This window comes from Pan troglodytes, chromosome 4, assembly GCF_028858775.2.
Source record: "Pan troglodytes isolate AG18354 chromosome 4, NHGRI_mPanTro3-v2.0_pri, whole genome shotgun sequence".
In the NCBI taxonomy this organism is placed as follows: domain Eukaryota; kingdom Metazoa; phylum Chordata; class Mammalia; order Primates; family Hominidae; genus Pan; species Pan troglodytes.
Genome location: NC_072402.2, coordinates 159,733,887 through 159,749,661, shown reverse-complemented (window position 1 = coordinate 159,749,661; position 15,775 = coordinate 159,733,887). Strand labels below are relative to the sequence as shown.

The 15,775-nt window shown below is 36.9% G+C and overlaps 1 protein-coding gene across 4 annotated transcripts in view; it reads right to left on the bottom strand.

Moving 5' to 3' along the window:
* GABRG2 (gamma-aminobutyric acid type A receptor subunit gamma2) overlaps positions 1–15,775 on the bottom strand; it is a 116,749-nt gene that overhangs the window by 83,401 nt on the left and 17,573 nt on the right. Inside the window, exon 2 of one of the 4 annotated variants that reach the window (XM_063811654.1) lies at positions 8,349–8,700. Coding sequence is in view for 2 of the 4 variants with exons in the window: in XM_016954156.4 (XP_016809645.1) it covers positions 2,208–2,314 (107 nt within the window). In the remaining 2 variants the exon portion in view is untranslated. Of the gene's footprint in view, positions 1–2,207; positions 2,673–8,348; positions 8,701–15,775 lie in introns of those variants that run through there. The other 3 variants (XM_054684761.2, XM_016954156.4, XM_016954155.4) reach the window with 3 other exon arrangements.

Here is a 15,775-nt window from a genome sequence, read left to right as displayed (position 1 = left end):
TCACATTCTCTGCACCAAACAGCAATGACTCCATTCTCTGTCACTATGAGAGAATGTAAAAATTACCACTTTTGGGAGTTTCCATTACAGATAGCTCATATTTATAGAGCTCTTTTAAAAAACTCATCTAAGATAGTCTGTTACAAATTGAAAATTAAAATGTATCATCAAATTTACTTTGTATAAGACATTGAAATGGAAAAGGTGGGGCTGTGGCAACAAGAAGACATCTTAAATACTATTTTCTTATAAACTATAGTAAAGTTAAACATGTTTAGGTTAAAATAGGGTTACTGGAGAGAAAATACATAATATTTTATCTATTAAGTTAGACAACTGTTTACTAAGATGGAGACGAGTCAAAAAGAAAGACATTCCCTTGTGTCTTGTCTAGATTTTAATCCACAGGTTTCATTAATGGTAGAAATAGGGGAAAGATATTTTCTTTTAGTAAGTAACTGTTTTCTAATTTCTGAAACAAATTAATAGCTATCCACAACCTTAAGTATAAAAATGAGTTCAAATTTTGAATCAAAAAATTACTTTTTTCAGGATTTCACCAAATTGTATTACATATAAGACTGTTTCCAGTAAAAGGCCCTCTCATATTCTGAGAAAGCTACTGAAATGTTATAATCCTAGTGAAAATACATTCTATTTTTATAGTAAATTAGTAAGGTACAAAAAGTGCTGGAAGAGTTAAGCAGACCCTCTCTCTGTTTAGAAACTCCAAAGTGAGGCTTTCACTCTTTGTTTTGCCTGGGTCTCTTTATCATAAATCTATCTGTCTTATTACCCATCTTACAGAAGAGGGGGCCAGAGAAGTTGCCTAGTTTCAATAATTTTTTTAAAAACTAGTTTAACCTCCATCCTTTTCAGCTGCTTTTGTTACAACTACCATGTAAGATTGTCGACCCACAAAAAAATGTTAGGGCACTGTCTTGATATTTTCTATAGCTAGTTTTTGTTTGTGTCTTTCTTTATATTGGTAGGATATGAGAGGTATATTTATAGAACTTTATTTCAAAATGAAAGTATAGAAGAATGCAAGTAATGTAAATAGTGGACCTCTAACATGGCTTTGGTCCTAGTTAGAAAGCTTGGAGAGCGGGGGAGATGCTTAGGTAGGTAGACGAATAGTCAGCTAGGCTGCATGGATGGTTGCTCCTCTAATACTCTTAGCTCAGGAAAGTTCAAGTAAATTTAAATGCTAGGCACTTCAGGGCATACACATTCTCAGGGTTTTCAGGAGTCCAGTCTCCAGCCTTACCTTTTTTTTCTATTCAGTGCAGCAAGGTTTTAAAACATTAATGTGTACTTCACGATTTTGGCATCACATTCACCTGGTTCAGCATATTTTCCAACACTGCAGCAAGGCCAACTCTTTTCCACACGTATATTCCCCTATGCCATCATTTAACTACGTTCTCCACCCTATGCCCAATAGTCCCCTTCCCATATCAAGGAGGGAGTAGAGGTAATCAGATCAGGATCTCTATATTTCATTAGTGCCCCGTGGCTTCATTGGCCTTCTCTCTGACTCTGTGGATGCCCCGAGTATATTTAGAGACGTTCTATCAGGTTAGACAAGCCTCTATCCCTTTGGCCCTCACCAGGACTGCTGTCCCTGGTGCTGAACCATGTTTGCACACGGGTAGTTGGCTGTTGGGTCAATGGGACTGGATGCAAAACCTGGCTGACTGACCTTAAGAATGCCAGGTGCAGAAGCATGCGATGCCTTAGTACACAGGAACAGGGCCGCCCGCCGCCCCTCCCCCCAACTCCCTCACACATATCTCTCCGGTGTGCGCCAGGACCCATTTGTAAATTTCTCCATCAGACCCCCACCCAAAATGCTTGCAACACGGCCTCAAATGCCGGCGTGTATCAGCACAGCCCACTCCGATATCAGATTGCAATAATGTCAAAATGCTACTCCCTAAATATTTAGTCTTTATGAGGTTACCTTTTCCACTCTAAAACCAAACAAAAAATAAAATAAAATCCAATAAATGAATACATTAACGAAAGTGACCTTCCACTTTCCTCCCTCCAGTCCCCGCCCCATATATTCGCTCTCCCCTAAATTGTAAAGCCTCACATCCTAGGAGAGTGTTTTAAATCTGGGTGGTCTCCCGAGTTACCCCTCCCCACACCTTCCCCCCACCTCTTCAGAACAAAACGACGCCAAAAAGGGCACATCTTACCCAGGGTAGAGCGACAGCAGGAGCAGAATCCACACCGTCATTTTCTGTGAAAATACAGGAGTCGAGTAGACTGAGCTTCCTGTGCTCCATATATTTGGCGAACTCATCGCTTTTTTTTTTTTCCTTCTCTCGCCTCTTGCCTCTTGGTTGCAGAAGAATCCCTCCCCTTTGTATTATTCTTATGCTTATGATCTGATGGTGGCTCCCCCCACCTGCCTCTAGTAGGTCCTTCACTGGGGAGATGGATTGCTACCAGATTAGGGAATTAATATTCAGGGGGCAGAGATAAGATCAGCACAAACGCTTGCAGATACCATCAAAGCGTCACTCTGGCAGCGGCTTCCAAGTCTGGGGGAGTAATATCATCGAGGCAGGGGGAGGGTACAAGGAGAGACTCATACGGAGACAAATAAGGGAGAGGGAAAGACACGCACACTCGTGTAGACTCATGCCCCTCACACTTACGCGTTCTCCCCTGGGTCCATCTCTTTGGGGTTATTTGTTTGTTTTGATTTTTTTTTCTTTTACAGGGGGCAGAACCCTGTGGTGTGTGTATTTAAAATAAATAGGAAAAAAATCACTAGAGACTCTGTGTGATTAACTATCACGCAGATTAACTATGAGGTCAAAGTGGAAGTGATGCACGCTGCTGCAGCACGAATTAACACATGCGTGGTGTCTTTCCAAAGCTTTTTAACCCTTTACTGCACACACCAGCATGCAAGGACTGGCATTCATGGGGACAAGAGATGCTTTAGCAAGCCCAGAAGCTACATCATCAATGACAGAAGGTTTGTGGTCGTCAGATCTGCCAAGAATCCTTATTTTAAACTCGTACAGTCTTAGAAATCATGGTTGCATTGTTAGAGCTGGGGGAGCAGACAGTGGGGGAGGTGTGAGTGTCTCAGTAAGTCATCCTGTAGGCAGACAGATTTGGTGAATTCAATTTGAATGAGAGAAGAAAACATTGATAGAATTAAAGGACACGGAGAAATTCTATGCTACTCAGGATTCATTCCTCCCTTGTCAGTTCTCCAACCCCAGTGAAAATGCACAGACACAAAACTGCTTGAAGTTTGACAAATGTAATTGCGTGGGGATAGCTGCTTGAATAAAGATTACACATCACAAAATAGGAGGGCTGTTTTTTGAAGGAAGGGTGGGCAGAGGGGTATAATCAGGAGGTCATTTAACAATGCAAAGGGATTTCTGTTTGTCATGTGGCGGGTTGATTTTTTGTTCTTGGTAATAATCCCGAAAGTTTTTAGGTTGGATGAGTGGTATTAGTATGCTTCTTTCTTGCCTAGAATGTTACTATAGATACTAATATGTAGAAGATACCCCCTTTATGCCAAACCAGTTCATCCACCACAGAGGAAATCCCTTTCATTAATCATGAAAAATAAAGTGGGGGAGTGTTTCATGGTTCTTTATAGTCAAGATACCACATTGAAAGTATGCAGGAAGCAGTAGTAGTGATGAGGAAAAATCTTAGCCCTTTGTGGAAAGTGACAAGGAGTTGTTTCAAAATAAGTGCCTTTCTTGCAAGAAAAAAGTCTTCCAGGAACGGAACTTGGGTAAGGAGTCCAGGAGACATAGGAATAGAACATGAGAAAATCAGGTCCACACTCCATCACTAACACTAAAGTATATCCAAGGAGCAGAAAGAATTACCAGTGGCTGCTGCCCATCACATGGGCTGAGGAGATGCATCCTGACAATGAAGCAAAAAAGGCCTGACAGACCCACCTGGAATCCTGCATGGCTTCATAATTCTGCCTTAGGCAGAGTTATTCTTAAGGCATTTAGACAAAAATCCAATGAAAACCATGTTCAAATGCAGTTTTGACTTCTTTCCATTGTGACTAAAATGGAGGCAGAGCAAACATAATCCCCTTTTTATATAATGCTCTTGTTCTTTGCTGCACCGTGAAGGTATTTTCCCCTTCTTTGATTTTTACTTATTTGTTTATTTATTTAATTTAGTGACAAGGTCTTGCTCTGTTACCCAGCCTGGAGTACAGTGGGACAATCATAGCTCACTGCAGCCTCGAACTCGTGGGCTGAAGCAATCCTCCTACTTCAACCTCCTAAGTAGCTGGGACTATAGGACTACATCACTATGCCTGTCTAATGTCATGCCCCTTCTTATGTTCACAATTTTTATTCCAAAGAGCCTAGTTTGTTTATAGCTGTATATATTTTCTTAGTGAAATTATTCAATCACACTTTTGTAGGCTAAGATGTATGTGTGTGTGTGTGTATGTGTGTATTTACTTAAGTGCCTACAAAACCCAAGCAAGTGAGATAAATGGAAGACATTGGCAGTTTATGAATCAGTAAAGTGGTGGAAACCATGCACACTGAAGTGCCAATACTCCATCCAAATGGAGCTGCCACTGTTCAGTTCCAGTCAGAATTGCCAGAAGAAATGGAAATAAGAATTGCAGAATAAAATGTTCTAATTTTTAAAATGCAAAGGAGGCCAAACCAAGTAGGCATCCAGGCCACAAGGTTGCAATTTTTGCAGACTATATAAAATATCTACCATACATGACATTTCCAATTTTTTTGTGTTAAGTTTCTCAAGTGAGTTTATTTATTGTCAAGCATAATGAAGCTGTGAAAATGAATGCTGTCACATTCACAAATAACTGATTCATATACTAATCCCTTATCGGTCTTATAATGGCCCCTATCAATTAGAAGCTATTGAATGATGGAATTTTGCCCAGCATATTAAGAGAAACCATAGAGGTAATTTTACTATTTATAGTATCTGAGTACAAATTTAATTGTGCCATTCATAGCTAGTAGGTGTCAGTATGCCTCTGTGGATCTTTCTTATTTGCTGACTGCTGTCTGAAAAAAAAGTATTTTAATATATTTCCTAAGATTTTACAACATGTGTTATATTCAATGGTGTTTATAAGAGATCTAGTAATTACTTCTGTTATCAACTTTGAGGTATACTCTTGCCCCTTTTTAAGATTATACTTATAATCAATAAAGTAACCTTTATTTGATAAACATGATGCTACCTTCTCATTGCACATAGTATATATGTATATATTATAGAGGAAATATATAATATATTTTCCTATCCGATACAAATTTTATATCTGAGATCCCTATAACAAATGACAGATTAACAATAGAAAGGCATAAATATTTACTTCATACAAATTTTATGTGACATGGGAGCCTTTAGAAATGAAAGCTCAAAAGAAACAGGGAAAATTATATATTTTATGCTAAATCAAATAAAGAAGTGGATAGTTGTGCAGAAACATTATTGGACAAAAACAAATATGATCTAAAGGGCATAAACGGGGGAACTCAGAGAGGCCTGCTAGTTCAGATTCTTCTCCATGTCTCTGTGTCTTCAGAGATAAAGACATTGTTTTTCTCCAGGCACAGGGAGGACATCCCTTGGTTGAGGGCCTTATGACCTATTTTCAGTGGAAGGTCAACTAGGTTTTATGGCCCACTGCAGGGGAAAAGGAGCGAAGGAAATTCTCTATAGTTTCCATGGCCTGATTCAGGAGAGAAGGGGTGCAGAAGAAGGTCAGAAAGACCTTCTTGCTTCTGTGGTCTTCTCAATTTCCTTCAGTTTAAAATCCTCAGTATGCCAAGTTGCTGCATATATGTGTATATGTGTGTGTATTTATTTAATTATACTAACATTTGAAAAACATTGGAAAGTAAAAGAAGAAAACTACCACCCAAATCCACTCATCCAAAGAGGCCTTGCCAATATGTTGGAAAATTGTTTTACAAGTTAATTCTCTATGAATAAAGTTTTTTTTTTTTGCTTATAATTTGACATTGTATTATTACTACTATTTTTGTGATAGTTACTACACCCAGAAGTGAATTATGAGGTTATAAGTTGGACAAGTTTGGTTGTTGATATCAAATCTCTCATTACTTGGAAAAGTAAAATATATTATTTATATTCTACTTCTGGTAGTGACAAAGTTGACCATTTTGTAGGTAATAATTATTACTATTGGACAAAATATTAAATAAGCAAATATGTGAAGTAGTAGGATGCTACTGAAAGCAGGCAGAAAGTGTGACGATATGGCCAATAAGAGACGAAATTGAGGCTGGGTGAGGTGGCTCAGGCCTGTAATCCCAGCACTTTGGGAGGCCGAGGTGGGCGAATACCCTGAGGTTCAAGACCAGCCTGGCCAGCATGGTGAAACCCCATCTCTCGTAAAAATATGAGAGATGCGTGCCTGTAGTCCCAGCTACTTGGGAGGCTGAGGCAAGAGCAACGCTTGAACCTGGGAGGGGGAGATTGCAGTGAGCTGAGATCATGCCATCGCACTCCAGCCTGGGCGAAAATAGCAAAACTCTGTCTAAATAAATAAATAAATAAATAAATAAATAAATAAATAAATTGAATTGGATGAGATCTAAGATTTTGTTGCTTTTCCCCTGTGGAAACTTCCCGGTTTTTAGCACAGAAAGTCCAACATCCAGAAAGTCCTTCCATCCCAAAAATGCAGGATGGTTAGAATCAGCAGAAGGCAGCAATCTTATTGGCTTGAGGTTTAAGAGGAAACTTTGGGGCTACCAGAGCTGCTCACTTGAGCAGGAAAATCACAGACAGAAGTATAAGACTTCACATCTGTATGTAAACTTCCCTTAAATTTTGTTTGCTTTTGTGTGGAAAAGGAGAAAAGACTTCAAGAAGTCCAGATGAAAGCAAAAATTGAGAGACTTAAAACGTTGAGCAAATATTTCAGCTGCCACTCACTGCAGGAGACACAGAGTTTGAAGTTTGAATTCCAATAAGTGAGGGGGTCTTCATAAACCTCTCTGACATTCCTTCAAAACCCTAGAAGGACCATAACTTTTCTCTGTTCTATAACAATGGATTTACTCTAAGGACGAAAATGAGATTGACCAACCTGAAAAGAGTATAAAATGAATCCTCCCCAAGATTAATTTATCGATAATTTAACTCATAATATTGATAATAAAAATCAACAGGAATCAATCAGAGGAATATAACAAATCAGAATGTCATTGATATACAAAATGTCTTGTACATTGTTTAAAAAAGTCACAAAACAGTATAAGATAATAGGATAAATATATATACATATACATATATATTTGTATATGTGGGTATGTATTTTTTTAATACAGTCAATAGAAACAGGCAAAACCTGAGAAGTTCCAGATACTGCAGTTGGCAGATAAGGATATTCAAGCAGCCACTATAAAGTAGTTAAAGAACTTAAAGAAAAATTTGGTAATGATGTTTTTATGGTCAAATAAGTTAGCAGTAGTGAATCTCAGCAGATAAATGGAAATTATTATTATTATTATTGTTATTATTACTACAGAGTCTTGCTGTGTCACCCAAACTGGAGTGCAGTGGCATGATCTTGGCTCACTGTAACCTTCTCCTTCCAAGTTCAAGTGATTCTCCTGTCTCTGCCTCCCAAGCAACTGGGACTATTAGTGCATGCCACCATGCCCGGCTAATTTTTGTATTTTTAGTAGACACGGGATTTCATCATCTTGGCCAGGCTGGTCTTGAACCCCTGACCTCAGGTGATCTGCCGGCCTTAGCATCCCAAAGTGCTGGGATTATAGGATTGAGCCACTGAGACTGGTTGGAATGTTGTTTTTTTTTTTAAAGCAAAATAGAAATTGCAGAACTGAAATTTATAAGGCCTGGAAGGAACAAGTCACTGCATAAGTTTTCATAGCAGGTTGGCAATTACAGAATAGCAGTTGAAGAAAGATCAGCAAAACTTGAAGACAGATTAATAAAAATTATCCAATTAAAAAATATGAAAAACAAAAATAAGAGATACTGGCTGTGAGATAGCATCAAACATCCTAATGAAGTTGTGTAGAGGGAGAAGAAAGGAAGAATTAAGCAGAAAAATATTCAACATAATAACGGGCAAAATTTTCCCCAAATTGCTGGAAAATATTAACATATAGATCCAAGAAGCTTAGTAGACCCAAAGCAGAGTCAACACTGTAAAATCAACATGTAGGGACTTTATAGTCACACATCCAGAAACTAAAGATACATTGAAATTTTGGAAAGTACCCAGAGAAACATGAACCATTACAATTGCTAGAGAGGCCAATAATATAGTGACTTACCAAAACAAGTGAGCCCTGGAAATAGTGGATGACAACTTCTTTTTTCTTCTTTTTCTTTTCTTTTCTTTTCTTTCTTTTCTGTCTTTTCTTTCTTTTCTCTTCTCTTTTCTTTCTTTCTTTCTTTCTTCTTTCTTTCTTTCTTTTTCTTTCTTTTTTTTCTTTCTTTCTCTTTCTTTTTTTGTCTTGCTATGTTTTCCAGGCTGGAGCACAGTGGCTATTCTTAGGCACAATCATTGCCCACTACAGCTTGGAACTCCAGGGCTCAGGCGATTGTGCCTCAGCTTCCCGAGTAGTAGTGATGACAGGCATGCACCACCATGCCGGCTTTTTGGATGACAACAACTTTAAAGTGCTGAAATAAAATGTATACATAGAATTCTATATCTAGTAAATAAATCCTTCAAAAATAAAAGCAAAATAAAGACATTTTCAAATAAATGAAGGCTGAGAGAATTTGTCACCAGTGAAACTGAACTAAAAATAATGCTACAGAAATTCTTTATGCTGCAAGTGAGACCAGATGGAAACCCAGATCTAGAAAAAGGAGTGAGGAGCACTGAAAATGGTTAATATGTGAGAAAACAGAAAAAGAGGATATATTTTATCTTGATATCTTTAAAAGGCACCTGACTTTTTAATGCAAAAACCGTAACAGTGCATTTTTGAGTTTATAACACATATAAAATATATGTTAACAATAGCACAAAGTAGTGCCACAGGATGAAATTACAACGAATTTAAAGATGTCAATTGGTTTTATTGTGATTCTAGAATTAGGCAATGCTTCATTTCATGAAGTAGAATCTGTTCCAATGAGAAGAGATTGGTTTCATAGAGAGGGGCTGAAGGAAGCAGAAGTGAACAATGAGTCCATAGTCCTTTCAAAGTTTACTTTTCTTGTAAGGTGGGGACAGGGGGAAAAACAATAGAAAAATAACATTATTTAACATCAGATTACTTGAAGCTAACTCTTTTGTTTTGTTTTATTTTTTAGAGACAAGGTCTAACTTTATTGTCCAGGCTGCAGTGTAGTGGTATAATCATAACTCACTGCAGCCTAGAACTCCTGGGCTCAGTTGATCCTCCCACTTCAGCCTCCCAAGTAGCTGGGACTATAGGTACGCACCACCACACCTGGCTAATTTTTATTTTTCTTTAAAGAGATGCAGCCTCACTATGCCGCCCAGACTGGTGTCATACTCCTGGCCTCAAGCAATTCTTTTGCCTAAGCCTCCCAAAGTGCTGGAATTACAGACATGAGCCAGTACATCCTGCCTTGGTTACCTTTTTGTGTGTGTAAAGATTAAAGTAGAGAAAATGTCATTATCTTGTCACCTGAAGATTTCAATTGGCCTCTTTGAGAAATTGGCTGTTATCTGTCTCTTCTCGTTTCTCTAAAGGTCAGATAACAACTTAGTTTAGGTTTGGTAATCTGGAACTTTAGCATAAATTACTCCAATTTGATTTTTATTCTGGTCTGTTAGGGCCTAGTGTAAGAGCTTAGTCCAAAATAATAGCCTCCTATAATTTGTACTTAACATTTTCTGGAGTTGGAGACAAATAAAATTCTACTGTTTTAAGTTTCTTGCTTATCTCATGAAGTGATACAATAGTAACTATAAATAGACTTTGATACATTAAATATGAAAATGGCAATCCTGAAAGTACCAATAAAAATAATACAAAAAAGATATATTTTAAAACACAGAAATTAAAACATAAAAACTAAAAAATAATTTAATATATGAAAAAGAAGGCAGAAAGTACAGAGCAGAGGAGGAAAATAATGGGACAAACAAAATCCAAATAGCAAAATTGTGGCTGAAAGTAGATATGAACCTAAGGGGTATTATGAAAGATAATGAGAGGTTTATTATAATGATAAGATTAACTCACCAAGGAGACATACAAATTATAAGAAATTATATGTCTGATCATAGAGCTTCAAAGTAAATGCAGTAAAAGCAGTGAGAGCAGGAGAAATAGACAAATCCCATAATCATACTTGGAATTATTAACAGAAGTTTTCTGACTTGACATGTATAGAATACTACATCCAATAATTGCAGAGTAAACTATAAAATGTGCATTATTTTCAACTTCTTACAAAATAAGCCTCATGATTTGGCTCTCTATTTGTCTGTTATTGGTGTATAGGAATGCTTGTGATTTTTGCACATTGATTTTGTATCCTGAGACTTTGCTGAAGTTGCTTATCAGCTTAAGAAGATTTTGGGCTGAGACGATGGGATTTTTTAAATATAAAATCATGTCATCTGCAAACAGAGACAATTTGACTTCCTCTCTTCCTATTTGACTACAATTTATTTCTTTCTCTTGCCTGATTGCCCTGGCCAGAACTTCCAATACTATGTTGAATAAGAATGGTGAGAGAGGGCATCCTTGTCTTGTGCCAGTTTTCAAAGGGAATGCTTTCAGTTTTTGCTTTTTATATTCACTATAATAGTCACAATGAACAAAACTGGTAATACCAATTTTATTTTGAGGATATAGAGTAACAAAAACTGAAACACTTCTGGTGAAAATGTAAAATGGTACAACAAATTGCAAAATATATTGGAGCTTCTAGCAATGTTAATCACTCATTTATCATAAAACTAAGTGATTCTACTTCAAGATATTTATTTTTTAAGTCAAAATACATATCTCTAATAAAGCCCTTCTAATAAAGATTTGTATAGATATATTCAAACTGGAAGTGTCATCAACAGGAAACCAAATAATCAGATTCCAGGATACGTATACAATGGAATACCATTCAGCAATAACCTTATGAAAAACTCATTAATATTACACATTCAATCACATTGTTCAATATCAAAAATATTATGTTAAACAAAGAACAAAAACAGTACATATTGCCTAATTCCATTTATATAATCTTCAAGAGTAGCAAAATAAGTCTATGTGATTAAAATCAGCACAAAAGTTGCCTATAATAGGTAGCAATTCACTGGTTGAGGCACAGGAGAAATTTATTGAGTGAAGTAATGTCCACATTTTTATAGGAAGTTATAAATAGGTTTAAATACTTATAAACTAATTGAATTATATACTTAAGATCTAAGCATTTTCACTATGTGTCAATTTAGTCTTGATTACAAATTTGATTAATAAATATTATCTTAATCATTAAGCATTTTTTCTATGCCAGGCTGAGTGCTAGGTGACAGACCTTATTTGATCCTTATTTAAAAATTCCTACAAAGCAGATACTATTATTATTAAAGTTTACTATAGAGAAGATTAAAGTTTATGAAGGTTAAATTGCTTGCCCATAGAATTCATATAGTTCATGGTAGAGCAAGTTTGAAACCTGGAAAATCTGATTTTAAAATTTGCACACTTAAGCATAAATGTATACAGTGTTTTAATAATATGATTGTAATAAATAGCATTTTTGTCAATTCACTTCTCTAATCATTAGCTATAACAAAACTTTAGTGAAAAGATGCTATGATACAGAAAGTATGTAATTCAGAGTCAGGAATCTTGATTCTGTCATTAACTCTGTGACGTTGAAAAAATTACTGCATTTTTCAGATATGATTTTCTCATCAATACAATGAGGGGATGGTATAGGAGATAGACACAAACCTTAAAATTATAGCATTCACTGACCATGAGACAAAATATCTATAACTCCTCCAGATAAATTAGCTTGTTTAATTAGACCATGACATTAATGGGGTCAATGTCCATGTTATTTCACTAAAAGAAAAACTGGAAAAAATGCTTTGCTTACTCATCTTAAGCTTAGTGTTCTTAAATTTCATAGGAGAGTCAAAGTACTTCCCCATGGCTCAGGAGAATACTAGATGAGCCAGATTGAGAGGTCGACTCACTTTTTCCATGCTTTGAGCTTGGGCTGCCCTCATGATTTGCTTTGTTCAAGAGAATATACAGATATGTAAGTTCTGAAGTCTGGGCCTCCAAGGCCATTGCCTCTTCCATCTTTGTTCTCATGCTCCTGCCATCATGTGAGAATGTTAGTCTTCTGTGACAACAGGGGCTTTACTTGTCTTCAATGCAGCACCTACAGCAGGGCCTGGCACAAACTGCATATGCTCACTGAATATTTGTCGAAGTCTAAAAGTTGACCCATAAAATATACTCCAGAAATATTGTCCATATACATTTGAAACAAATGTGTGAATGCCAATTTGACTATTCTTTTGAAATCACCAGGTTTATCATTTTTTAAAATGCCAAAAATATAGTCTGAAAACTCCTAGCCACTCTCAATATTTTACTTGGTATGGCACACAATGTAAAAACTTGATCAATGCTGTGAATTACCTTGTAATGATTCTAAGATGTTCTGGGCAATTACTACATACTTAAGCAAATTTTTCCCAGGCTATCATCTTATTGCTAATGATATTCCTCCAAAGGACTTCCTTGTAGACATTTGAGTCACAGAAGTGCCTGTGGGACAGACAGGCACTGGAATTGTAGTGTGAATTACCTTTCTAATGGCTTGATACTGTATCAAACCTAATCACTTTTTCTGTTAACTAATTTTTTTTATTCATCCATGGACTATCTTATAATACAATTCAAAACCACCCCAACCTAGCCAATAATTTAAAAATACTTTCCTAAGAGTAATATAATGTAAAATAAAAGTAAAGTAATATATAATACAAATATATTTCCAACTTGTAAACACCAAGGCATGACTATCATAAAAGATATAAAGAAATCAATATTTGTAAAAAATAATAGGTTTATGTTTTACAGCAGCCTTTTGTTCACCGTAAAATTGACCAGCAAGTAAATAGTTCCCACATACCCCTTTTTCTTTCTTTCTCTTTCACAGGTAGCCTCCTCAACCATCAAGAGTCTGCACCGGTGTGATACATTTGTTACAACTGAGGAACCAACATTGACATATTATTTATTTATTTAGAGACAGAGTCTCGCTCTGCCACCCAGGCTGGAGGGGAGTGGTGCAATCTCTGCTCACTACAACCTCCACCTCCTGGGTTTGAGCGATTCTCCTGCCTCAGCCTCCCAAGTAGCTAGGATTACAGGTGCCTGCCACCACCCCCAACAATTGTTTGTATTTTTAGAGACAGCGTTTCGCCATGTTGGCTAGGCTGGTCTCAAACTCCTGACCTCAAGTGATTTGCCCCACTCAGCCTCGCAAAATGTTGGGATTACAGGCGTGAGCCACTGTGCACAGCCGACGTATGATTATTATTATTATTATTATTATTATTTGAGACTGAGTCTCACTCCGTTTCCTAGGCTGGAGTGTGGTGGCTGAAATCGGCTCACTGCAACCTCTGTCGCCAGGCTAATTTTTATATTTTTAGTAGAGATGGGGTTTCACCGTGTTGTCCAGGTTGGTCTTGAACTTTTGACCTCAGGTGATCCGCCTGCCTCAGCATCCCAAAGTGCCGGGATTACAGGTGTGAGCCACTGTGCCCAGCCCATATCATTATTAACCAAAGTCCATAGTTTACATTAGGGTTCACTCTTTGTGTTGTATATTCTATGGATTTTGACAAATGTATAATGGCATATAGTCACTATTACAGTATCATAAGAGGTGTTTCACTGTCATAAAAATTCCTTGTGCTCTACTTATTCATTCCTTTCTCCCCCCAAAACTCCCGCAGTCCCTGATCTTTCACTGTCTCTGTAGTTTTGCCTTTTCCAGAAAGTCATATAGTTGGAATCCTACAGATGGGCTTCTTTTTCTTAGTAAAATGTGTTTCCTCCATGCCTTTTTGCTGCATGATAGCTCATTTCTTTTTAGCACTGAATACTATTTCATCATATGGATGTACTGCAGGTTACTTATCCATTCACATACTGAAGAATATTTTGTTTTTTCCAAGTTTTGGCAATTATGAATAAAGTTAGTTTAAAAATGATGTGCAGGTTTGTGTGGACATAAATTTCAACTCACTTGGGTAAATGCTGAGGAACACAGTTTCTGGATGATATACTAATCGTACATTTTGTTGTATAAGAATCTGTCAAACTCTCTTCCAAAGTCTCTGTGCCAGTTTTCATTCCCACAGGCAAAGAATGTGAATTCTTGCAGCTCCACGTCCTTACCAGCCTTTCTTCGTGTTGTCAGGGTTTTGGATTTGGATTTTCACCATTCTAATAGGAGTGATAGTATCTTATTCTGTTTTTAGTGTGCACATTCCTAATGGTGTTGAGCATCTTTTTAAATGCTTACTTGGAATTTGTACACCTTCACTGGCGAGGTGTCTGTTAAGATTTTTTGCCCATTTTTTTTCAGTCTGATTGAAGAGAAGGGAAAAGAGAAAGGAAAAGAACAAAAAACACAGGACTGACAAGAAAAGAACTTAAGACACCATGTAAGAATTGTGTGGAAGACAGTGTGGCGATTCCTCAAGGATCTAGAACTAGAAATACCATTTGACCCAGCCATCCCATTACTGGGTATGTACCCAAAGGATTATAAATCATGCTGCTATAAAGACACATGCACACGTACGTTTATTGCAGCACTATTCACAATAACAAAGACTTGGCACCAATCCAAATGTCCATCAATGATAGACTGGATTAAGAAAATGTGGCACATATACACCATGGAATACTATGCAGCCATGAAAAAGGATGAGTTAATGTCCTTTGTAGGGACATGGATGAAGCTGGAAACCATCATTCTCAGCAAGCTATCACAAGGACAAAAAAACCAACACCACATGTTCTCACTCATAGGTGGGAATTGAACAATGAGAACACTTGGACATAGGAAGGGGAACATCACACACTGGGGCCTGTTGTGGGGTGAGGAGAGGGGCAGGGATAGCATTAGGAGATATACCTAATGTAAATGACAAGTTAATGGGTGCAGCACACCAACATGACACATGTATACATATGTAACAAACCTGCATGTTGTGCACATGTACCCTAGAACTTAAAGTATAATAAAAAAAGAAAGAAACATAAAACACACATACACACACACAAAAAAATTGTGTCAGTGAGGATAGGAGCAGGTAAGACTAAAAGTAAGCAAAAACCAACAACAAAATTATATTTAAATAGAATTTTAGCATGTAACTTTAGTGATGCATATCTTTTGTTTTTGGGGGGTCCACAAAAATTAACTGTGTGAGAAAGTATAAAACAATTTTAAGACAAAAAAATATTGCTAAAGTCTAATAAGATTGAAATGTTGCATTTGTCACTACTAACTTAATCATTGGATCTAATTTTCTTTTAGGGGATCGATGTCATATTTGCAACGATGCAATTAGTTTCCTTTTTCAGTTATTGCACTATTGCGCTGCAATATTGCCAAGTAAATATGGAGTTAGAAATGTTATATTGTAAATTGTCTTCAGCATTAATAATATGCCCCATGAACAAATTTTCTACATCATATCTTCTTTCCATTAAGTTTCCAT